We start from the raw sequence: 24,708 nt of genomic DNA, 5'->3' as shown, positions 1-24,708 counted from the left end.
CCATTTAAAAAACTTGGCCATGCTCTTTCTACTAGTCCCTTGAATGCTTTTTCACCACATCTGCAGGTACACAGTGTAGAAAGAGAAATATTAGTTAAATGTCTGCTATTTGCATGGTCAAAATTGTGAGCAGTCAGTCCAGTTGTTCCCAGATTTTTCTCTTCATAAAACAGAAGGGAAAAAAATACTGCTGTAGAAGTACAGTAATGATCTATTCTAATTCCTGTTACTGGAACAAAGCATAATTTCAGCTCATGAACAAAGAAGCAGGAGAAAAGCCAAAGAATACTTCTCCTTCATTTTGACTGTGCTAATATTCAAGTACTTGTTTCCCTCACTGTTTTGACAATGCGTGACTTTCAGTCTTATACACTCACAATGACGTGGAAAGATTTATTGCAAAAATATTAGATGCAATTTTTGTACCATAGGAGCATGACCTTCTCTCTCATATACCTCACTCTCTCGTACCTCAAAATACCTCTTTGCATAGTTTATTCCCTTTTTATGCCTGAAAATTTATTTCCAGTCTCTATACATTTTTGCCTTCTTGTTTACAGTGAGAGAAGGTAACTAATGTTTTCAGAGTTCTGCTTGCAGAAGTGCTGGCAGTCTCTTTGCAGGTGATGTGCAAAAACAAACTGGGGGCACCTGAAGATTCTACCAGTCCTGTTTCATAGTATTCTGCATTTCTGTAACAGTATAGTGAGACATATCATCGAGAAAATTACCATAACATAAGCTCATGCATAAAGCAGTGACATTTTCCTTTTTTCTAATTAGTATCTTGTGCAAATAAAAAAAAAAAAGATCATTCAGGATAGGACAGCATAGGTGTACAGGGAAAGCTGAAAGTTGGCACACTGTAAGAGCTATCTTTTAAACTCATTCCTAGAATAATGCACAACATCACTGAGGAGGTGACACCTAATTTTCTGCATACACCAACCAACACAATACTTTCATCTTTCAGAATCACCCTTCTGAAAAATCATCACGTAATTGTAAACAGCAGAGAGAATTTATCTTCACTGAAGGAAGTTATGTAAATTGAAAATCTGTCAAGATTTTACATACCAAAAGGTATGATTGCATTGTAAAAAATGTAACACTTTTGGACTAAAATTTAGCATTCAAACTAAAAACAGCACTGCTGACAGGGCTTTAAATCCTGGCAGAGCTGTGAAACACTATTTGCCTCACAAATCAGAAGACAGAGTAAACATTAATAACCAAGAGCCACCAGAACCAATTCACACCACAGACCCATGAAGTCACAAAAACCAGTCTCGGCTATTTTGAGAGCAAGATACAAGTGAAAGGTTGATGAAATCCTGTGGGCAGCAAGGTTCTTGAGGCACAGCATACCTTCCTGGCTTCAAAGTTTTGGTCCCTTAAAGCTTCAGTTATAAAGATGTGAAATGGCTCCAGGTTGCTAAGCCAAGGAGAAGTGGTAAATCCCAGCACTGCTGAGGTACCACACTCACCTGATGTGACATCGTGGCTTATCCCCTCCACAGAAATTGTAGCATTTGCTATTGGATTGCCCTGAAGATCTTTAACAAACCCCTTCACTCCTCGATGAATCTAGAATAAATAAGGTCACCAACATATGGCAAATAAATTCTTAAGAAAAAATGGCATTTCTGACAATGCAGTATCTACTGATATATCTAACAAAACATGCTACAAACCCCACGGTCTACAGGCTGACAGCTATCAATGATAAATACTAAACACCATAATGGAACAGTGTGTGAAGAGGAAAAATAATTCAGCAGGTAGTTATAGTAATTTATCTGTGTGATGCAAGTAACTCTCAGAAATACACAGCAAATAACACATGTGAACGTTGACTTGGAAATCTTTGTCATATTGGGGATTAATGACTGCACTGAAAATCTTTGTAAGAACAGCCTACAGAAGCTTTTTTTTAAAAAAAAAGGCTGGAAATAAAGCAGCAAAGTACTGTGAAGTTCAAGCTTCTCTCTGATTCCATGACTTTGAAAAGACTTGTGGATCCCAAGTTTTATTTTGAGATATTGATGCTCCCCTTTATGAACATCTATGGTGTATTCAGCTGCTTTAGTGTAGTTCAGATTGCTCTAATATACACTGTGGGAGAAGCTTTAAAAAAGCAGAAGTTACATATTTGCACTCAGCACTCACAGGGAGCTAGAGCATAGACCTGATCATCTTACCCTGCAAGATAAAAAACAATGCCAAATAGACCATCTGAACTTCAAGGATAAAGCCAGCAGCTCTGCAGGGCAAAGGAAGTTGGCAGAATAGTATCTTATACATGAGCAATTTTGAAAATACAGTGACAACATGGTTTTCCATGAGTCAGAGAAAATTAACCTCTGTGCAAAGGAATTGAACAATTTGAGGTGGATCCCAGACTGAATGGGTAAAAACCTGCAGGACAGGTACAGCTTTTTCTTCAGTCCACTTTTTAACAGAACAGTGTAATATACTTCTTAGCTTCAAATAGCTTCAAATACTCAAATATTTCAGATTTGACTAACTAAATCATTTCTGCAGAAATAAGTCCTTAAAGAAATTAATGTATTAATTGATCAGCTCCAATTAACAAACTGTGTTTCTCATTTCACAGTCTCAGGTGTGCAGCCACGAACACTGTCAGATATACTTGTAATCTTTAACTACAATATTCAGGTTTCAGAAATTTTATATTCCCATACTGCATGGAATCACCATTTCAGTGCAGCCTGATGCACTGGCATGAAATGATTAAAAAAAAACCAACAAAAAAACCCCCAAAAGTAACAAAGAAAAGCCCCCCACACATAGATGTGTTCCATGACTCTTAACTTCTAACAACCCATTAGCACAGATTATCTAAACCTGTGACAATGTGTTACATTTCAGTTAGATTTGGTATAATTTGTAATGGAATCATGACACTGACAGCTCTACACTGCGTATCAACAGCTCATGCAACCAGAGAGCAATGGAGCGTCTACAGCACTTGGATTGGGAATGTTCCATAACATTCCACTGAACTGCCAGGCAGCTGCAGGCTAATCCAGCTGCCCAGGTTCCTGTGCACCCACAGAATGATCCATCCCACACCTACACACACTGCAGTATCTGCAGAGGGCAATCCATCTCTCTGAGTACACACACCGGAGATGGGGGAGTGACTCATAGACTCTGGAGATTTGTGTTTCTTTTCATTGAGGAACCCAACACAAATAATTTAAATTAAATGTCTGCAACATCTTAAGTAAGGTGAGATGGATTCTATACTGTAGCATCATCCTTCTTTTCTGCTATTCCACTTATTTAGAAATATCACACAGGATTTACCTCCATAGGGACAAATAAGAATTAAAGCAACATCTGGATTAATATGGTATTTTGAATTAGATGTTCACAAAGTGCAAGGTTTAGAAGTTTTATGCACAATAACTAGTTTTGCCATCCTCTTCTGTGTTACCTGCTCAATGTAATTTATAAGAGAGTCCTTGTTGTCCTCCCAGTAGCCCTTCAGTGTTTCTTCAGGTGGGAATTTTTCACAGCTGAGCTCCACTGTGATTTCAAAGCAGTTGCTGCTGAGGTAATTGAAATCCTGCATTCCTGCAATGCCAGAAAAGAGAGTTAGTGATGCATTTTTCATTATCCTGATGTAAATAAGGGGGACACAAATGAAATGCTGGGACTATTTAGAAAAGAACAGCTATAAATACAATTGATGCAGCTCCATTTAATCTGCCTTATTTTGAATCCAGAAGCTTTAAATCAGAGAAACCAATAGGACAATTAATTCCAAAATGTATTTTATTCCCAGGGAAAGTTTAGAAAAGCCTTGATACGTAGATTGTATACTTCTACCTGATGTTGCACCTGGCCTATATACTTTTAGATCACACATTTTTGGATAGCCAACATATAAATTACATTTTTTCTCTTTGGGAAAGAAAATTATTTCAGATTATGGCTAAAATATTTCCATATGAAAAAATAGAACAAAAAAAGATGATCACTTTGTAAGCCAAGAAGAAAGATAATTAATTTCAAAGCAAAATACACATAATAAAGTGACATTGAAAAAAAGATTTATAAAGTTGGGTCAAAAACATGTTGGGTTTTTTTTCTGAAAATTTAACCTTTCAAGTTAGAAACATTTTACATTAAAAACATCTCCTCAGATTTCAAGATTTTCTGCATAGATTTCAAATATTCGCCACTGAAAAAAAGTACAAAATAAAACTTCCTATAAAATTCATTTACATGGAAATTTTTCCATGGATAGAGTATCTCCTATCCACTCAATGCCTCTGCAAATGAGTGGACAGGCACAGCCTTCAAGAGGGAAGGGAAACACCATTATAAATTAAACTTTAATAACTGAAATTTGAAAACATAAGTAACATAGTAGCATCATCACTAGGAATAAAAACTTGATGGAAAATATGCATTCTTTTACATTTGTGACCCTCTCCTCTTACTACATGCATATATTGGCTGTTTTCTTTAACTGGTTGACCAAAATTAACAGAGGTTTCCAGTTTTGTAACTGGATCAACCAGCTGGAGAGGGACAGTGGCCATCCCCAGGAGGGTCACAAATACATGCTTTGCAGAAGCTGATGTGGAACTATCCCTCACCTTCCCAGTCTGTCTCTAGCAGAGTCCATGGATTCTCAAATGGAGGCCTGAGAAGAAAATGGCTATCAAGCCCTTTGAGCATCCCCATGGAGGTCACTGAGGGATTTAGAAGTGCTTCCAGGACAGCTAATTCCTTCAGCCCTGTGTCCCCCTATGCAAGCTCCCCATGAGACCTGACACAGTCTCGTCACTGAAGCACCAGTGTTGCTCACTGTCCAAAAGTGCCCAGAGAGCTGATGGCAGATCCCAAAGAGAGCCCCAAGGGCAGCAAACACACTGAGTCAGGTGGGATTTTACCAACACACTGGGGTGAAGAGGCTGTTTTCTGCCAACCAGGCAACAAGACTCCCAGCTACCAATAGGCACAGGGACTTTGCTGATTGCTAAAAGAACCTTTTTCTTTCTAAACCTTTTTTTAGAAAAATGAGGACGCAGAAGGCAAAAGTTCCTGGGAGGGATGGCTCTGATGTTCCAGCAGGCAGAACTCTTAGATGGACCATTCAGCAGTGCACAGCAAGAAAGCAGTAGAGTCATTAGTAAAAGCTTCACAGCAGTTCTGACTATCATGCATCTGTCCTGGAGACTAGATAATGCTGCTTTTGTTGATTTTTGTATTTCTTCTAAAAGAAAAAAAGAATGCATGAAGAGGAAAGCTGGGAGCCTAAGGGCATGATGTAATTTTACCATGGTGCCAACAATTCTTCACCATTACTGTTCCAATTCTCAGGAAATTTCTCCTTCCTCCCAAAGTATTACTCAGGGTGCCCTAGTTTCTCAGGAACAGAATAAAGAAGCAATATATTTTCCAGTTTTGTGCACAATGTCTGTACCCTATAGTTTATTTCCCAAGCCCTGGCTTGGTCCAAGGTTTATATGTTGCTCCTGAAAAATTCATCTTTTGCATCACTGAACTGCCAGTGTTGATCTGAATCTCTGGGACAGAGAATGGGGTGAAGCTGGCCTAGATCTAAACTGTGGCCTACCCCATATGTGATCTGGAGTTCATTGGGCTGTGCAGGCTTTAGCTCCCTGTTCACTGTGCTGATTAGGTGCAATAGCCAAGAAACCAAAGCATTTCTAAAGATTTATTCAATATTGCAGTAACTTTGCTGCCACTGGTCAAGTCCTCTAACTTAAGCACATGGCATGGATCACATGCATGCACATCACCCCATACCCAAAGCCTCTCACTGTGTAGCACTAATTTTCTTACACTTTAACATGAACTACTCTCTGAAGATCAGAGAGGCTTAGATACCTCAGATATAACTGAGATTCAGCAATGAATGCCTTTTATTGCTGACCATAAATAGGACTTCTCTTTGAAACTGAGAACACAAAAACTCCTCTGTTGCTACTCCAGTGTCTTGAGGGACTATAGTGTCTCTGTGTTAGTGCTCACAAAAATAAGCTTAAAATTAACTTATTCAGGTTTTAATAAAGGAAAATCTAAGCTTCACAAATAAAGTGAATCTCCCTGGCATCCAGGCATCAGAATTACTTAAGACATTGAATTACAAGCTGCAGCACTAAGTTAGTTCAGCTTCTACATATAGAAAAGACAGTACCCTTAACCAGGACAGAATGTACTTGAATGAGGAGAACATGTGCCTCCTAAATGTGGTCAATGAAATCCTAAAAAAAAACCCTAGCACTGCTTCCAAAGCTGTTAATTCAAGTTAGGAATTAGTTAAATGCCAAGAGTGATTTGAGAGTATCTGAAAATTTTAAAAAGACACTTAAATGGTAGCCTAATAGTACAGCAGTGTAAGCTGCTTTGGAAAGCTATTTTTGTAATGACATGAATCTGATTAGACTCAGGTGACTCTGTAATGACAGAAAAAGCAGACCAGGCATGTGGGCTATGTAGGAATTCATTACTATTTGTTCTTCTCATCTTTGATTCCAAATAGATACTCCACACAAAAGGTACATTAAAAAATCATTAAGGATGTTGAAAAGTTATACAGTCAACAGCTAAGGAAATGCCAAAATGAAAGCTGTTTGTGCAAATTTAATTTTGCTTCCTTGTGCATAAATGAAATCATTAATTACATGCTGATAGGGAGAAGACCAGTGTTAAAAACAACATGGTTTTTATATGCAAACTTATTTCTCTCCAGAATCTGATGGCTAAAAGAGCCATTCCTGAACAATGAAGAATGACCTCTTTGCCTTTGCTTGCTGCATCTGGAAAACTTACAAGGATCAACTAATTACAGATGACAAGTATTACAAGGCATCATGGCCTCAGATTTAGCACAAAGATGCTCTTGGGGGAGCTATTTTCTCTGCACCCCTGCTCTACAGAAGGAAGTAACTACTAAACAGTAATGTTGAGTAAAACTTCACAGGAAAGTGTATTTAGATAGAGAAGCAAGTGTCAAATATTCCTGTACATCGTCCACTCTCACCACCCCAAAAGTCTGAAAGGGGAATTGCCACCTTGCATGAGGTTGGTGATGAAATCCTGAGGTCAGACAGAAGGGAAGGACAGAACATGAATGCAATGGAGGGTTCATCCTTATTTCCAATTAGAGCCAAAGGATGTTTCTGCCACAGACGTTCAGCCTTCCTACTGAAAGAATCCAAGTATTCAGAACATGAAAAAGCAGCCCACAGTCACATGAGAGCCATCCATGTCCTACCCCCACAGACCAGAGGACCAGTGAAGATTGCTGCTGCCCACCATGCAGGGCTGTTTTTTACAGAAGGTACAAGTCCCTGTGGATCAATCATATGAGCAAAAACTGATGTTGCACAGCTGGGGGCACCATAATATGCTCTGTAGGGCAGCAGCACTGATAGCAACTCATCAGAATGAAAGATCATCCCTTCCTAGGTCAGAGCTCTTGGTCTGATGAGTATGGTCCAAGGCAGAATCTAGGAGATGACCAGGAATAGACAGAGAAAATGGGCAGGAGTGGATACTGGAGCTGTGTTTGGTGGAGAAAGGAATGTGTGGCTTTAGTGGAAGAGAGAGAAAGGAAGGGAAAAGGTGAAAGTGGGGAACAAAAGCCCAGAGGAACCCAAGAGTGCAAAGGCAGAGAAGTACCACCTTAGCTCCAACAGGAGCAGATACAACAGAGACAAGGTCTCTGAAGTTTCTTTTTGATAAATTCCTAACTCTGGTAAGGATGTAGAGTGCAATACTGTTTCAAAAGCAACATAAATGGCTTTTCAACACCTTATCCTGGTACTAACTTTGAGTTCACTACCATACAGACAGCAAGAGATCACTGATACCATCAAAAACCCAATTGCTGAATTTTGGTTTTCAGATGGAGCTTTTCAGGTTAAGAAAATTTTCATCTGAACTGAGCAATGTTTAGTTATTTTCCTTAGCACTAAACATAGAAAGAATAGAACTGCTTTCACTGAATTATATTTGGTTTTTTGGTTTTTTTTTAAGTCAGCAAACACTACCATGGAGGTTTTGTTCAAAAGTCACAGCTTGCCAGGTGGCTTCTACACTTGGAAAAACAAAAAAGCCAGAACCAAAGAATAGATTCATGTATGGTCCAAAGTATATTGTTGTCTCTTTACTTTTTATTAACTCACCATATTAGAATGATCCTGCCTAGCACTAGGATTCCTGCCTACTAATGTCTGTACAAATATGAGAATAAGAAAGGCCTCACTTGGGGAATTAGCAGTCTAACTTAACATAAGATCCAAAAAGAGGAAATCAAACTTTCCAAAAAGTTTTTCCAATGGAAAAATGTGTCTTTGCCATGTGCAGTTTAATCAGAATCAAAGCGTTTCATCAAAACAATGGAAAAACTGGTTTTCATAGCATTTTCTTAAAGAAAAAATAAGCTGAAGTTAAATATATCCATGTTTATATAAATAATATTTAATATTTTATTGAGATAAATTTTAACTGAATTGAAACAAACTCTAACTATTAAACTTCTCAGTATTTTGGTTATACTAATTTTTTTTCAGCATTTGCAAACTTTGGTTTTGAAGGGTGTTTTAATGGTTCCAATTCAAAGTCTGTGGAAAGCCTCCCACGAAGGGAAATTTTGGGTTTTAGTTATATTCAGAAATTTCAATATTTTACTTCACACTCAGCCCCTCGTGATTACTGGCTGTATGATCACTACCAGTTGTTGTTCTGTTTCTAATTTCTTCACAGGAGCTTAACTATTTTCTTCTTTTAGTACCACATTTACAATAAAAGAAGCAGAGTGAGGCTACCACTTATGCTGTCTAATGCTTTGAGACATTCCTGATCACTTCAGGTAAAAATTTAAAATTCCTTCAGAGACTGTAATTGAATATCAAGAGAAAAGCAAACAATAAAACAGTTATATGTGTTCAAAGTTATCCAGTATAAATCAGCAAAACCAAACACAAGCAAATCACTCCAACACAAGCTGAGCTTCTAGCCCAGAAATCTTCAGCTCAGTTTTCACTCCAAGTTTAGCAGAGGCAGAACACTCTAAGATTTAGATATCCCAAGACCTGTTTGCCTCAGTTTACAAAGATATCAAAATACTTCTTAAAAAGGAATTAAATGTCTCATTTCAGGCTACTCTTCTAGACTTCTCCTGGAAGATTAGTCTGGACATGCCCATAGCAGCTCTGCTGCTCCTCTTAACACAGAGGGCTCTGCCAAAGTCTAGGCAAAAAGCACCTGGGCAGGAATCAGGCACAGGCCACAAAATATGAAGATGCAAATATCTTCATGTCTGGTTTTGCTCCCATTAAAATCCAAGGACAAACTCCCATTTTCTGTAACACTGCAAAATCATGCAACCAGGCTTTCCCACTTCCTTCAGCTTGGATGCCTTTGTTACTGAGGTTTAAATGAAGCAGCAGCAGCCTGCTCTCATGAGGGTTTGTCAGGGGTTTTTCACTCTTTTCTTACCCCTCCCAGCCCCCTCCAAGAAGAAAACCCTTAATATTTCATGATAGCAGAGCAATCACTTGCCCACTGTAGAACTATTAAATTTGCAATGACCTGAACCCTGAAGAAACACTGTAGAAAAAGCAATAAAAAGGAATATTTTAATAGGTATCACGGTGAGCTTTATGGGATTTTATAGATGTACTGTGGTGAGTGATCAGCCTTTGATTTAGCCTTAACCAGGCCCAAAGTTGTGGATAACAGAACTCAAGCTCAAAACAGCCAGTGACACAGACCCCCACGGGGTGGGCTCACCTCCTGGGACACTGTACCATGCACCACCATTAGTTGTTCCATCTACAAAGCTGCTGTCGTCATCATTTTTGCGACACGGTGGTCTGTTTGGATCAGACATAGCAGGGTTAAAAGAAGAATAACTGCGAGCCAGGCTTTGAAAGATAGCATCATCGGGGCAGGAGCTGTATTCATGAGCGCTGCCTAGGGAGGAAAAAATGCCAGGAACAAGGATTATTAAGAGGGCAGTCATGGTGACTGGGCTCACAACTTACATTACCAGCACTGCACAGCAGAACTGTGCCTGAAAATTCCATGTACGCAGGTAAGTGTCCTTTAGCATCACAAGTTAATACAGCGTTATCTTAATAACGTTAACATTTTCCCATTACTTCATCAGTTCTTGCCCTGTCATTGAAGTGGCTAATCACACCAGTCTTATTTATGAAAATACTAATTTAAAAGTACACCACAAAACCTAAGCTATTCTAGGCTTTAGATATTTTTTCAGAAGAACACACAGTATAAAAACTGATGTTTCCCTAAAGAGTTTTACAGTAAGACACTAAAAACATTTGCAGTTAAACTGTGATAAAGTCAATTGAAAGAAGAGAATCACAAACAATATCAACATTTCATGAAACTTCATGATACTTCAGTCATGTGTTCATCCCATAGCAGCAGAAAAAACAAATATTGCTGTATACTATATGATAACATCTCTGCCACAATGTGATCCTTTTCATAAGAGACCAGTACTGAAAATGGCAACAGTGATAGTTGTTTCTGTTAGCACACTGCTGCTTTCAGAAATTCATTTTTTACATGTGCAAGAAACCTTTAGCCCAGACACATCTTTATCACTTCATTTAACAGGGTACAGACAGCCCCAGCTAATTTAAGAGCTAAGTTGCCTTGATTAATATATCTGAGGGATTATGATTCCCTCAGGTATTACATCATTTTTGTCATGTAAATCTACTGAAACAAACTATCATCTTCAAAAGTAGAAAATATGGTCATACAGTGACTAGCTCTGAGCACGTGATTAATATGATAAAGTAAGTCATTGCAATGCAATGACTATAAATAATGTTTATTATTTTTTCCGCAGTGCTTAAATGTGTCTGCAATGTTTTATGGTTTTGTTTGTAGGGTTTATAAAGTGGATCTTATAAATTTCATTCTACACTTATTTCACTGCCATCTATCTCCTACTATTTCATGCTAACTTCTAGTTACATACCACTCCGAGTCTCATCATACGGATAATTTGCAACAAGGTCTCCTCCATGAAGGTTGGCAGAGAGCACAAAGGGAATATCCATAATCCAGTGAATGACACCTTTCGTTTCGGGAGCAAGCTACAAGAGAACAGCATTACCAGCAGTTACAAATTGATAACCCCATGTAGAAACAATCAATTAAATACAGTGGGCTTAATTATTATCACATACACTGTGCAAGACACTTAAATGAACAGCAATTTTATTCTGGCTTCAGAGAAAATTAAATCAGTCCTTTACATTAGATTTATAACTATATTATATGGATTAATGTAAATCCAAAACTGGTGTCACTTGTCTCTGAATGAGACTGCAAATAAAGCAATCTCAATCTTTTTCTTCTTCCCATTATGGATAAAAAAGCCTACCAGATTTTAAACCAAGGAAAATAAAATAATTAAAAATAAATGTTTGTAGGGTACAGTCTGTTCTCTGCATGGAAAATAAAATTACTTTATTAATACTTTGAATTCGAAGACAGAATATTGCTATTGAGGCCACAGTCCTGTGGGGCTGCAGGCACAACACTCTATTTTCTAGAACATCCTCTGGGGGTAAACACAAGAAGATAAAAATCCCTCCAGATATGCAGCTGCATATTGAAGGCCTAAACTTAACAAAAATGCATGTGTTCCATGTGAGAACAACTATTTAGCCAGCAATATAATTAAGAAAAATACACAAGTGAATTTCTGGCAATGGTAAAAATGCAGAATATTTGCAAAAATAGCTTAAAATCAAGAGAGAATGCTGTGCAAAAAAAAAAAAAAAAGAAACATCCTTTGACTGAGGAATTGTCTAAGGATTAAGCAAGATGGATCAAAAGAGTTTACTACAGCAATCCATTTTAAGAAGAATTCAAGCAACATCAGATGGATAAGTTTAAAAAAATGAACAAAATCTTCAGAAGAAGGTGAATCATAAAGACCATACACACAGCTCTTAGAGGTCACTAAGTGTTTGCTTACATAAAAGGGAAGAGATGGGCATGCAAGTGACCCAACATCCAGCCCCTACTTACCTTGGGATTCTGGTCCACAGCTTTTTTCATGTTCTTCAGAAGATGGTTGTTTGGACCACCTTCTTTCTCATTAACATAAACTATTCTATCAAGATCAGGAAAATTTCGGTTTAGATCTATCCCTTGGGCATTGCTTCGACCAACAAACCAGTCTTTCAGCTCACCAGGCTAAATGAGGAAAGGGAACAGAAAGAGAAGGGAGATGAATAGATTCAGGAGATTACATATCAAGCTTTTTATGGGTATGTTTACTTCTCTTGTGCTTGAGAATAAAAAGGGATCATGTGGGAGTAAAAACTCCTGAGGGACCAAGAGCTGAGTCTATCACACCTATTCCTTCCTAGAGCTCTGTGGGAAAAAAACCAATCTCTATTTCACTGAGGGTCTTGCAGGAGAGGATCATTCTCATATGGCACACTTGGACTAAGGATAAGTAAAATTACCAGCAGTAACAGATTTTCAGTGCCAGCAGTGTCTCCCCCAAGACTTGGCTTTTCCCCATTGCCTCATGTCCTGACTGTGAATTACAGATCTCATTTTAGTGACACTCAAAGCAGCTGTAGATTTATCTGACAGCCTCAAGGAATGTTTGCACTTGTTTCAAAGTTCCTCTAAATGACTTCAGGGTAAAGAAGGACCTTAATCTTTACTTGAATCTTTTATTTTTATTGTGCCTGTCAGCCTTGTTCACTAAAATGGCAGCAATGAGAATTTTTGCAAAATTATTTCTTTAAACTTATTCTCTAAAGTAAGTTTGGGATTTCATTAAGGAAGTGCGTTCAGAATGCAGAGTTTTCCCTAGCTTCTCTCTGTAAGCTTTCAGTGCTCTTTAATGAAGGTTTAATTTGGTTACTGGTTTTAATCTTGGGATATATTGAATCTACTGTCCCAATGTGTGTGCAGGATCAAGATACTTGTCAATTAGAACAGCAGCAACAAAGCGAATTTTATTATAAATCTTATCTAAGTTGTAAGCCAACCATATGAAAGCAGGTGTATTTTGGCTACAGAGCAGAAGTTTCAAATAATATTACAGAACCTCTACAGAGAGAGACTTCAAAGTAGTAAAATGCCACATCAATCTGAAGACAGCTTCTGCTTCACTGCCACGAGAGGGAGATGTACGACTGAATATAAAGAGTTGGTGCGTTTTTTTTTAAAAGGCTTCATGAGAATCAGTTTAACAAAGATCTTAATAAGGTTTGATTTATTTAATTATAAATAGTCACATTAGAACTCTCAACATTTCAATATTAATTAAAAAATAAATACACTTGGTAAGCAAGGAAATTCCTATTTTTGTTTATAACATAATACACACCAGAATCTGTATGACAGGGTTACTATTTGACTTTCATTTGATAATTACGCATTAATGCATCATATGTTTCTTGACTGAATCATCACCCTAAAATGCATACTTAATTTTCTTGACTAATACCTTAATTAAAGTACCTCATGCATGATATTTAGAATCAAAGTTATTAATATTAAAAAGATGGCTCACAAAACTTGTTGTTCTGGGACCAAGCTCTGATGAATGTGAATAATTTTTTTAATTGTATTGCATGGGAATATCTTTAAAGAAAACAAACTTCCCTTTTCTAGCACTTTTGAGACATCATGTATTACTGTGCATGTTCAGTCAGTGAACTTAGATTGAAGAATATGCACAAAACATAAACATAATTATATTTTAAAATCACAAGAGAGAAGGCTACTTTGTTGAAAAGTCAAGCACAAAATCCTCTTTGTTAAACATCACAAGCCTACTCTACTATTAGGAAACAGTTTGGTGGTGTTCCATTCAACAGTTGCCACCAAGAGTTCATGTATCTGTAAAACTGTTAGTCCAAGTGCCATTATGATGAGGCTGACAGACATTGGTAACTCTTCTTACACAGCCTTACAAACCTGGGATGCTGCCTTCTCAAAGCCATCTGGGTTCAACGATGGCATGATATGGATGCGTGTGCTGTGGACCAAGTTGATAATAGTATCATTTCCTTTCTGGTATTCATTACATAAGTACTGTGCCAAGAAGATGAGTAACTCCCTTCCAACAGCTTCATTCCCATGCATATTCCCAACATATTTAAATTCTGGCTCTCCTGCAAAAAAAAGGAAGAACAAGTGTTAGAAGAACATATAAAAACCACCCATGGGCTGGATCACACAGCACACCTGAAATGTGGGTATGACTATTACTACAACTGGGCATGGTGTTCCCAGGAAGCTTCAAACCTCCTTCAGAAAAATGTATTTAGGGCTTTTTCTAAACTCTGGCTTAACAAATGCTAATTAATATTCAGCTGTTTGCCAAAGGCAGAGTGAGAAGAACAGAGGACAATACAGCGTGCCAAAATAAATGCTAAGCACCGACATTAACATTACTACTGTTGAGATCTAATGCAATTGATGCATCAATACTACCAAAGTGTGTCTCGAATATGTAAACTGACACTAACAGAGCTTCTTATCTTTAATGTTATCTCCAAGATTAGGTTAAGCTTATTGTACTACACACGCATTAAACTGCAATTCTTTCACTAAAGCATTTCCAGTGAACAGCTGTTGATCACAGTGATCAGAAAAATCTTACTCAGCAGGTGTTTTGGATATTCAGCTCAGACTTTATGAACCAAGTGCAACAAGCTAACTCATAAAATAATCATTTCCATTTAACATTCTAATAAACAGAATTAAACATATGTTTAAATATTCCATGTATATATAATCTATATGAAATGTTTATGTATATATTTAATGAAAATTTTATACATATTACATAGCCATGCAATACTAATATTAAATATGTAATATATATTTGATATATATTCTCTGTATTAAAAAGCCATCCAATATTCCCAACTGCTGAAAGACTCAGTCTCACGATCATGGACATTTAAACCACACAATGTATGTCTTATGGAGCAGCGAAGGATTTACCTTTTAAAAGACCACATTTTGGGCCCTCATTTGAGAGGTTTTAGTGTACATGTAAATAACTGAATGAGATTAAGAGGGGTGTCCTGGAACTAAAATAAGGAATTTGCTATTTTCTAGGTTGAAGCTCCTTTTCCCTTATGCTTTGCCTTTTAAAATGCGGTTCTGTTGTAACTGCTTTAATCAAACATTCAGCTAATTACAGGCTCTAAATAGTCTTCAACCACGCTTTGTGATAGCCTTTAGCACTATTAGAGGGGCAAATTCAAGCCAGGAAAAGTGTTACACAAACAAGACCTAAGTAATTGCTAATCAAGCATGCAGTCATATCTACTTACGACCCTTCAGTCTATGCTTGTTAACCTTAATCCAGTGATAAGATGCTACCAGACACAGTGCTATTAATACCATTACTTCCTTTCCTTCCAGCTAAGTTGGTTTTATAAATATGGATTCATCCCTGAAATGTTTTGCTAGACAGGTTTAAAAGTTTTCTAATTTGAGTAAAACAGTTTCACGTCATCTGACAGACACAATGCCATTACTGTGCCTAAACCCCTCCATTTCCTCTTTTGGCATTGAGATCCTATTTACTGTTTCTTCCTATCTGCTAATACCAGGGAATGCAAGAGGTTTAATCATCAAGAGTAATCAGAACACGCAATCAACCTGATCCCATGAAAACAGATGGATACCATATAATGAAATACGCAGCACTGCACATCACATGTGCTCAGGATACTCACACACATGTGTACTGGCATGTTACTTATGGGGAAAATGCTTCACAAACTGACAGGTAAAACTGGACTCCCATAAATAAGAACAGGACTGCATTTTGCACTTGTGTTTTTCCCTAGGACATACCTGAGGAAGCCTGAAGGAGAAACATTTTCCTCTGATTCCCAGACCTGTACATTAATCCCCCACCTTTCTCACTCACTTGAATTTTACAGGCCTGGCTCAAATGAGTAAAGAGAAACATATGTTTCCTATAGAGTATTACTTGGCCTTCCCCCTAAAGAATCATTAACAGTGTTTAGAAGGGGTCATGGAAATAATCACACAGGGTCTACAGTGAGCCAAGAGTACAGCCTTGTATCTTCAGTGGTAATGACCCATCCCAAATGAGCCAGGAAGAGGTAACGAGTCACTGGAAATATAGGAGGTGTTTCCTATGAAAAGTGATTGAGGAGGTCAGCCCCATTTTCCTGAGGAAGACTAATAAGTGGCAGTCAAATATATCAATCATTATGTCACAGAGGACTTGGTCAGGAGAACAGTACTTCCCAACACCACAAACAAGGGAGTGATTTCCAGTGAAAGGGAACAATGACAGTTTCTGGAGCGATAAAGAAAAATTACATAACTTATTACACAAAGTGTGAAACCAGTAACCAAAGAATCCTCTTAGCACTGAGGTGTCAGCAAAACTCCCAAGTTTTGCTAGCAAATCAAAAGTTAAAGAAACTATCTAAAAGCAAATGCAAAAAGAATGAAAAGGGAAAGGTAACAGAGAGCTCAGTAACAGCCCTGCTTCAAAATGTAAATTCTGTGTTTACAGTTTAGTTCCCTTGGGCATTTTCTTATCCCTGTCTCTGAAGCAAAGAAACCCATATCCCATCAATCCTCTGGCTGCAGAGAACAAGGCTGCCTGGTCCACAGCTGTCCACACCTCTGTCAGCTCTCAGCCCTACCCATTTTCTTAATTCTAGGCACAACAACCAAAGAAATACTGGGTTTCTGCTCAATATGAGTAAGTATTGAATTTCATACTGTATCCAAAAATCTTAGGAAAACTCATTCATTTCATCAGTACAGTGCAGCCAGCATTCCACGCCCACTACTGCACCAGAAAGACCCAGCTGCTGCTGCTCCTCCTGCACTGCATGGGCTAACACAGATACCTCAAAAGCCAAGGTTGCCAGCCATCAGATCATTCAGCCTTAGCACTTTATGGGTTCCCTGGCCTATTCCTAGAATACAACCTGCCACACCATTTCTACAAGTTTCAGCCCTCTCTGGAAAACTGCCCAGCCCATGGAGAAAACAGCCTCCGGGTCACCTGTTGCCAGCATGCTACTTAGCCAGAGGAAGAGCTGCTCTTCCCATTAATCCTTCATGAGCCATTTAATGCAGACCTTAATCACCCTTCATAAGGTTCTGTAACTGCAATTGCCTCACAGAATTTTTTTTTTTTTTAATTAAAAGACTCTGTAAATGTCAATGCGATAAAGAACTATTAGACAGTGTCTTCCTCAAACCCATAGAAAAACTTCTCTTGCACAGCAGAACTGGAAGTGGCTTTAAAGAAGAAGCTTGAAGAAATATATCTGCCTGTTCTCATTCATTTGACCCCCACAGAAAAAAGTAAAATTGTTTTAACGGGTTCCCAGGGCCTAAGCTAAAATAAACACAAAGGAACATTTCCATTGGCTGAATATTTAAAATTCTTCTTTAATGAATTTTATTAATTTCTGATGATATAGCTTGACAAACGATAGTGTCTCATTCTCAATAGCAAAAGTATGTCTTGCAAACAACGTGTGACATTTATAAATGCTTACAATCTAATTTCAGCTCAGATACAGAGGTTTGTGATAAGGAATGAATGAGTGGAATCTAACATAAGAAATTAAATGCATCAATCAAGTTTATAAGTATCTTAGTATTTCTGGTAAAACCTAAGTCATCACACAGGCTTTTAGAAGGCTTCTACATCTCTCTTAGATTATGTGTGGTACATTACGACCTGATAAGCAATTGAGGAAAAAAGTTATTTTAAAATGTCATGCTTTTCTGGTGCCTGGAAAACATTGTGAATGTCACCATTTGCCTCTGCAGTCACTGTCAGCAAAGGTCTTCCACGGTTTCCTAGGAACAGCTTGTACATCATTAATGCTAGACAGGTCATCCAATTAACAGTGACTAACCACTGCCATTTTCAGGTCAGCCTGTATTTGTACAGTAAAGACAGTCATTTTCTAAAACATAGGGACGAAAAGTTTAGCCCTACTAATTATATATTCTATGAGTCAAGGCAACACCATGCCACTAGCCATTGTCTAATGTCAAGCAGTTAGCCTTAAAACGTACAGAATTTCACTCATGTAACTGCAAGCCATATGGGAGAAAAACAATTAAGTCCTGGTAAGTGCTTAAGGAACTCTTTTGCAAACCAGCCTCAAATATCCTTAAAAACTGAGTTCTTCTGCTTTCCTGTATTTCTTATGGAAAAGCCAACAACATTCCTGAAGTAACAGATTTAGTGTTTCTGATTACTTACAGTTGCTTGTCATTTTTAATATGACAATCAGAAAACCTCTTTTGTAGATAAATGGCAGAAAAAAATCTCAGAACCATCACTGGCAAGAAATTCATTCATTAAATGTTATTGGAGACTTTCTTATGCTCCAATTTTTACTCATATTTCAAAGAGAAAGAAATACTCTGGAGATCAGCTACATGGAAAACCAAAGATTATAAAATGGGTTTCTCCTTTGAATTAAAAAAAAAAGTAGAGAAAAGGAAGAAAATAAATGAGCATGCAAGACAGAAAAGTGAACAAATCAGAAAATTTAGTTTTCCAATACCCTGTAACCTAAATGTCTTGAACATGCCTCAAAACAGTATTTCAGTGGAAATCTCTACAATTTGTGCAAAAACACATTGAAACAGCAACAATGATGTATTAGCTTCTAAATCATTGTATAGGCCTTATATAATTCTAGGACAACATTTACTAAGATGGTAGCACTGGTCTAAGCTTACTGAAAGAGAAGCAACCAGAAGTTTCACAGGTGGCTTACAGGAAAGCAGAAACAGGTCAACAGTCAACACCACAGATTTTTGAAAAAACTAGTATTTTGCTTTCTTGCCATTAACTGCTAGAAAATACACTGGAAGAAAAGGTGAAAAGAAAATCAGGGCTCTTTTGGCAACCTCTACCTTAAAAAAAAAAAACCACATGCACTTTTAACAGCTATGACTTAAAATCAGTTTCAAGCTCTTTCTGGAAATTTTCCTAATTACTTGAACACTACTGCTTAAAACCAGAGTTAACAATAAATTCTGCACAACATATCAAACTCGCAGTGAAAGCTCACAAGCAGCAGCTGTTTCTGCTGGCCTTGACATGTCCAAGTTAAGATGTGATCTCCATTCTACTGAGTACAAAGTCTGTCAGTTGGGCTTCGAACTAGTATCTTACGTGTCTTTGTGTTGGAAATTAAATTCTCCAGACAGATTACCTCATGCCAAAGTCAGCTATTTCCACCAGAAAAGTTCTGGATGACTCAGTGCTTTCTCCAGGTTTCCAGCAGCCCACTCTCACCCCGGCAGCTACAGGACTTGGCACAACCTCCCACAAAAAGTGGGCAAAGCATCTGCTCGGCTCCTGCAGTCCCCACCTACAGCTCTTTCCTGGCACATTCCTGTAATCTTTCCACAATATGCTGCACTTACACTGAAGTGTTGCACAATGCAGCACTGCATCCAGCATTTTGGGAAAAGCCCACCTGCTTTACCACAGAATACAACCATTTCTGCCTACTAGATTGGTGTTCCTGTCCACAAACCGACGGTTGTATGCAATACAGGTGGTGATGATTCTTTAAATCCTAACAAATCACTTGTAAAGCTAAACAAGTTTACATATTTAATCGAACCAATTTAACTTAAGAAGAAGCACTGAAATGTGATTTGCACAAAACCCTCATTTTGTGTACATGTGTTAAAAAGCCCTCTCTTAAATTCAACGCAGATTTTAAAAATCATCAGAATTTTAGAAGCAACAGATAACCATCTATATATATGCCTGGATTAACCAAATAAGTTTTACAATAAATTGCAGTTTTCATGCACTAAAAAAAATGAAATAGGGCTTTACATTTAAAGAATTCATTAATGTTAAAGCAGCAAGTATCGTTAGCTCAGCTCTGAAGATGAGGTTCCAAAGAAACCAAACATGAAATTAGTTTTCACCCTTACCAGTCTGTGGCTGAGTGTGAAACAGGTTTTTTTACCTACCAGTTTTTACTCTCACTGCTAGGAGAAAACACAGACCAAAACATACCCTAGCGTTCTTTGTAAATGACACTGGCCCTGCAGAGGTGTCATGAGTAACTCTCTGTCTGCTGTGATGCTGGCTGTGGGATGTAAGATTCATCTCTTTCACTGTGCTCAGTAAGAGAAGAGGATTTTCCATTTATAACAAGTGAATTTTCATTTCAAAAGCACTCACTGTATCCCTCAAGTTTTGGCTGGCAGATAGAGCAAAGATGTTTTTTTCAATCCATCAATTTATCATTGAAATAAACCCAATTATGAGAAAGCTGATACATAATTTAGACATGTATTCATGATGGTTCCTCATCAAGTTCACTTTAACAAGCTTTCTCTCTTCAGCAAACTCTAGCATCAGCTTTTTCATGCTATGAAGCTACGAATCAGCTGTGAAGCTACTTGCCAGCTATCAGAGAACTTCAAAAGGACTGAGCTCTACTATCTCATCCCTTCTGTATGTAACAAATATATGGGAAATTTCAAAGCTAAACTAGTTCAAACGCCTGCTGCCAGCAGGAGACACATTTGGGCTGTGCTTTTTCTCATCCTCATTTCATTAAGAGAAGCAATAAAAATCAGAAAAAAAACCCATTTGTATCTAGATTCCAGGCTCTAAAGTCAAAGAAATGGGCAGGAATGCTGGACAAGTAATTGAAGAAACAAAAGCAAGCTCTCCATTATTACTGGAGAGTAATGGAGAAACAAACAAAGAAAAAGTCAGTGAAAACATGTAAATAATTCTTTTTCAGTTAGTTATAGAGGCCCAATTAAACATTGCTCTTTAGGTTTAGATTGGGTTTTAGGAAGAAATTCTTTACTGTAAGGGTGGTGAGGCACTGGAACAGGTTGCCCAGAGAAGCTGTGGTGGATGCCCCATCCCTGGAAGTGTTGAAGGCCAGCTTGGATGGGGCTTTGAGCAACCCGTCTAGTGTAAGGCTCCCTGCCCACATCAGGGGAGTTGGAACTAGATGATCTTCAAGGTTCCTTCAAGCCCAAACCATTCTACAATTCCCCCTGCCATATGGGTTGCCAAAAGCACAGCAGCACAGCCAGGAGCTCATGTGGTAGCAATTTCCAGGTTGGAAATGATGGACACTGATTTTCCCAGCAATGCCCAGAGCAAAAAGCAAATGTGAAAAAGGGCTGAGGGAGTAAAGACAGGCCAGAGCTACTCCTCTGTAGCATCATTCCCCAGAATTCACTGCCAGGCCATGTTCCAGGAGGAAAGCAAGCTTGGGTAGCATTTGAGGCTGCACAGCCTTGGGCCCTGGGCTGCACCAGCATGTGCAAGGGAAGCCTGCTCAGAGCTCATCTTCACCCAGCAAAACTCCTTGCATTGCTCTTTCCATAGAGGAGAGCTATTTCTGACTGAAAAGTATTACAATTTCTGTCACAAGAACATTCTGGATCCTTGAGAAATATACTTTCTCTGCCGAAGAGAAATAAGAAGTAACTAGTGCAAAGCCTCCAGACTTGCTTCCTGGATTTCCAGAAGCCTTTCTGAGGCATTGCAGTGGCACTTGTTACTCCACCAAGGCTCCTCGTACTGGACGTTCCTCCTTGATTGGCAATTGGAACATTCTTCTATTCCACTGCTATTTTGTCACACTCTGACACTGTGTGAAAAAACCAGTGGGCTGCAGATCTGTGATTCAGGCAGATGATGCTGAAGTGCATCGGTCACTGCTAACAGAGGGAAAGAGATAACATTTCCTCATGAATGTACCCCTGTAATAAGTCCCTTGTGTAGGCAGCGTGTAACAGAATAAGAGTTCCTTTTCCACTGGCATATTTATTCAGCTTCCCTTACTTAGATGAGCCCTAATATTTACTGATCTTAGCTTCAAAGTGTGATTATTGGCCACAGAGTTTACAGAAAGTGTTATAAAGTGACCTTTTATAAAAATGACAGTAAGAAAGACAAAGTGCATAAGTTAATTATTCTGTTAATTTGCTCCTACATGGAAAGAAAAATGAAAGATTGACTTGTGATGACTAACAGAGGACACCATATACACCACAACACAACCAACCTGATTTATGTCAATACTGTCAGAAACCAACAAATACCGAGGCATCTTCTTTTAGTCTTAAAAATTATTTTATTATCACCCTTTTGATACAAATAATTTTTAACAACAGAGTTCTGTCATTTTAGATGCTAGGGGGGTTGTTGGTTGCTTTTTGTGTTGGGTTGTTTTTTTCCAGAAAAAATACATCTGCATTGTAGGCTTAAAAACCTGGAAAACTCGGTGAAACCCTGATGGAAAAGTGCCTGATTTGAGCAGCTAACACTCTCTCAAGTTTCTGCATTTAAGGTATGAAACCTATGTGATAACCAGTAGTAAATCTCAATTGCACTTGTGCTTCAGACAGCAATGGTTAAATCATGTCAGTAGAGACCAGAAGAAAATAAAGGTTAAGTGGGTAGAGAGTGATCAACATTGGTAGAGTAACACTGCGTAACAAAACATTGCAACAGTGGCTTCAGAAATTTTCAATGGTATGTAAAAGTTTTAAATAAAATTTTGTATTGTACCTTAATGACTTATTTATAGTAAGTTAGGTAGAAATGCAGACCTGGATGCTTGAAGGTCTCGCTCTTCACACTCACATGTACTTGAAATATAGATACCCTTCAGAAAATGCTCCTCATATTAAAAAAAAAAAAGACAAGAAGTGATTATTATTCCTAGCAAGATAGTATAATAGTTTAAGGAGAGAAAGCTAAACTGGTGCAGAGGCTAATAAAATCAAACTTCATGCGTAAGAGGAAGGAATGAATCATACAACAGCTTTATGACTCAAGAATAACGATGGAGATAACCGAACCAGACAAATCCTTTGTCTCCACAGCAGATGGGAGTAGATCCAGAAGGCTTTCAAGAGATGTTTTGCTTTTAAATAAGGGAGCTCCAGACAAAAAAATCACATATGGACATTGACCCTGACACTGCAAACTACAGCACAGCTGTATAGCTGTGAGACACAGAACAGCCTTCATAAGATAGAAATGGTTAACAAAAAAATCCATAATGGATTTTATGTCTGCTCAGAGGCACACACCACAGCCTCCTAAAGCCAGGTATTTTTCCTCATACAGGCAACAAACATAATGCTTTTTATCTTCTCAGTTTTCCTCAGAGCTCCCACTGGGTTTTCCCTCCAAAGAGTAGTGAGGCATTCCTGCATTTGCAGAAAGGACTTGTACATATGTCTCAGTCAAGAACGACAGAAATCGCAATGCTGACCTTGAACAGCACCTGTAAGTGCAGACAGTCAACTAGCAGCTGAGCAATCACCTATTCTATAATGAGCCCTACCTATGGCTAGGGAGCTCTGTGCAATTTGGTATAAAATGGACCTACCTAAGGTTTATTCTAAGTGCACACAGAAAAGCTACTTCAGAGTAACAAGGCATGTTCCTCACAAAAGGGCAAATAATGGCCATGTTCTACCATTATACCCACTGTGCCTCCAATATGCCAAGGACATTAAAGGGCAAGGACCAGCAGGGTCAGTAACCAAGAAGCAATTCCTAGCACTGTCTAATTACTGTTTCCTCTGAGCAATACAAAGCAGCTACAGAAAATCCATCTTTTGTGGTCCCTTTCATCTCACTTGAAACTTCCTTTCTCTTTTATGTTACTAGCAGAACATCAGACAAGCTCTTTCCTGACATTGCAGAGGAAACATCATATTAGTGAAAAGGTACATCTTATCCAAGGACAAATTTTTTCACTAATAAAAGTCCAAAGGGCTTTTGTAACTTCTATCAGTGGTATCTGGCATCAGTCTGAGCATTCTCACCACAATTCCTATGTAGTCATTTATATTTTTTGGTAAGTGTAATAGAACACTGGGAGCTGAGATTTTGCCACACTTCTGTAATTCAGACCAATATTAAAGCACTGAAAGCAGGAGGAAAACAGTGCCAGACCTTCCAGATGTACTGCATTTTATTTTGATTTTATGCAGGTGTAGAAGGCTGGCAAATATAACTAAGAGGTATAATAAAATCTAACACACTTTAAAAGCTATATTCATACATTTTGTATGAAATCTTTTTATTTCTTTATCCAAAATATTTTGAGATTTGTGAAATTACTTTACTCACACACACTGCCATTATTCCTGTCTAGAAAGCCCATGAAGTAGCTAACTAGCCAGCCCACAGAAGAGAGCAATATTTTCACTTGGAGCGTCGAAGCATTTGGGGCATTTTGAGATGAAAAACCTGCTTAATTGAAGAAAAAGGGAACTAGGAAATAATAATACCAATCAAATAGGAAGCTGATGTGGTGCCTGATCCAATACACATCTATCAAGCTCTTAATTCAAGAACAGTGATTTAATAAACAACAGAGGAGCAGTACTGAGTAGTGTGGATGCAACATCTTTTCCAACTGTATCCAAGCACTTCTCTACCACAGCATTTATATGTGGATATGTACATCTTATAAAAAGGCAGGAACATCCCTCATTGAGACACTCAGGCAACAAGGAGGTCATCCCCAGGTCATGAAAATTTTTGTATTTCTTTTCGCTAACTTCTTTAATCTACAGCACACTTCTAATTTTAACAGAAGAAATTGCATTTGCAGATAC

The 24,708-nt window shown here is 38.1% G+C and overlaps 1 protein-coding gene across 2 annotated transcripts in view; it reads right to left on the bottom strand.

Annotated features, from left to right (window-relative positions):
• Nucleotides 1–24,708, bottom strand: part of CPE (carboxypeptidase E) — a 55,537-nt gene that overhangs the window by 4,834 nt on the left and 25,995 nt on the right. The window contains exons 1-7 of one of the 2 annotated variants that reach the window (XM_085058634.1): nt 15,904–15,970; nt 14,005–14,201; nt 12,091–12,258; nt 11,030–11,147; nt 9,805–9,987; nt 3,464–3,603; nt 1,488–1,587 (exon numbers count right to left, since the gene is read on the bottom strand). In XM_085058634.1, the coding sequence (XP_084914760.1) occupies nt 1,488–1,587; nt 3,464–3,603; nt 9,805–9,987; nt 11,030–11,147; nt 12,091–12,258; nt 14,005–14,201; nt 15,904–15,955 (958 nt within the window). In that variant the 5' untranslated portion in view covers nt 15,956–15,970. Of the gene's footprint in view, nt 1–1,487; nt 1,588–3,463; nt 3,604–9,804; nt 9,988–11,029; nt 11,148–12,090; nt 12,259–14,004; nt 14,202–15,903; nt 15,971–24,708 lie in introns of those variants that run through there. The other variant, XM_085058633.1, reaches the window with a different exon arrangement.

The sequence above is a fragment of the Lichenostomus cassidix genome, chromosome 4, assembly GCF_008360975.1.
Source record: "Lichenostomus cassidix isolate B80296 chromosome 4, HeHo_3.0, whole genome shotgun sequence".
NCBI lineage: Eukaryota > Metazoa > Chordata > Aves > Passeriformes > Meliphagidae > Lichenostomus > Lichenostomus cassidix.
The sequence above is the reverse complement of the archived record's forward strand: the minus strand, read 5'-3'. Positions and strand labels throughout refer to the sequence as shown.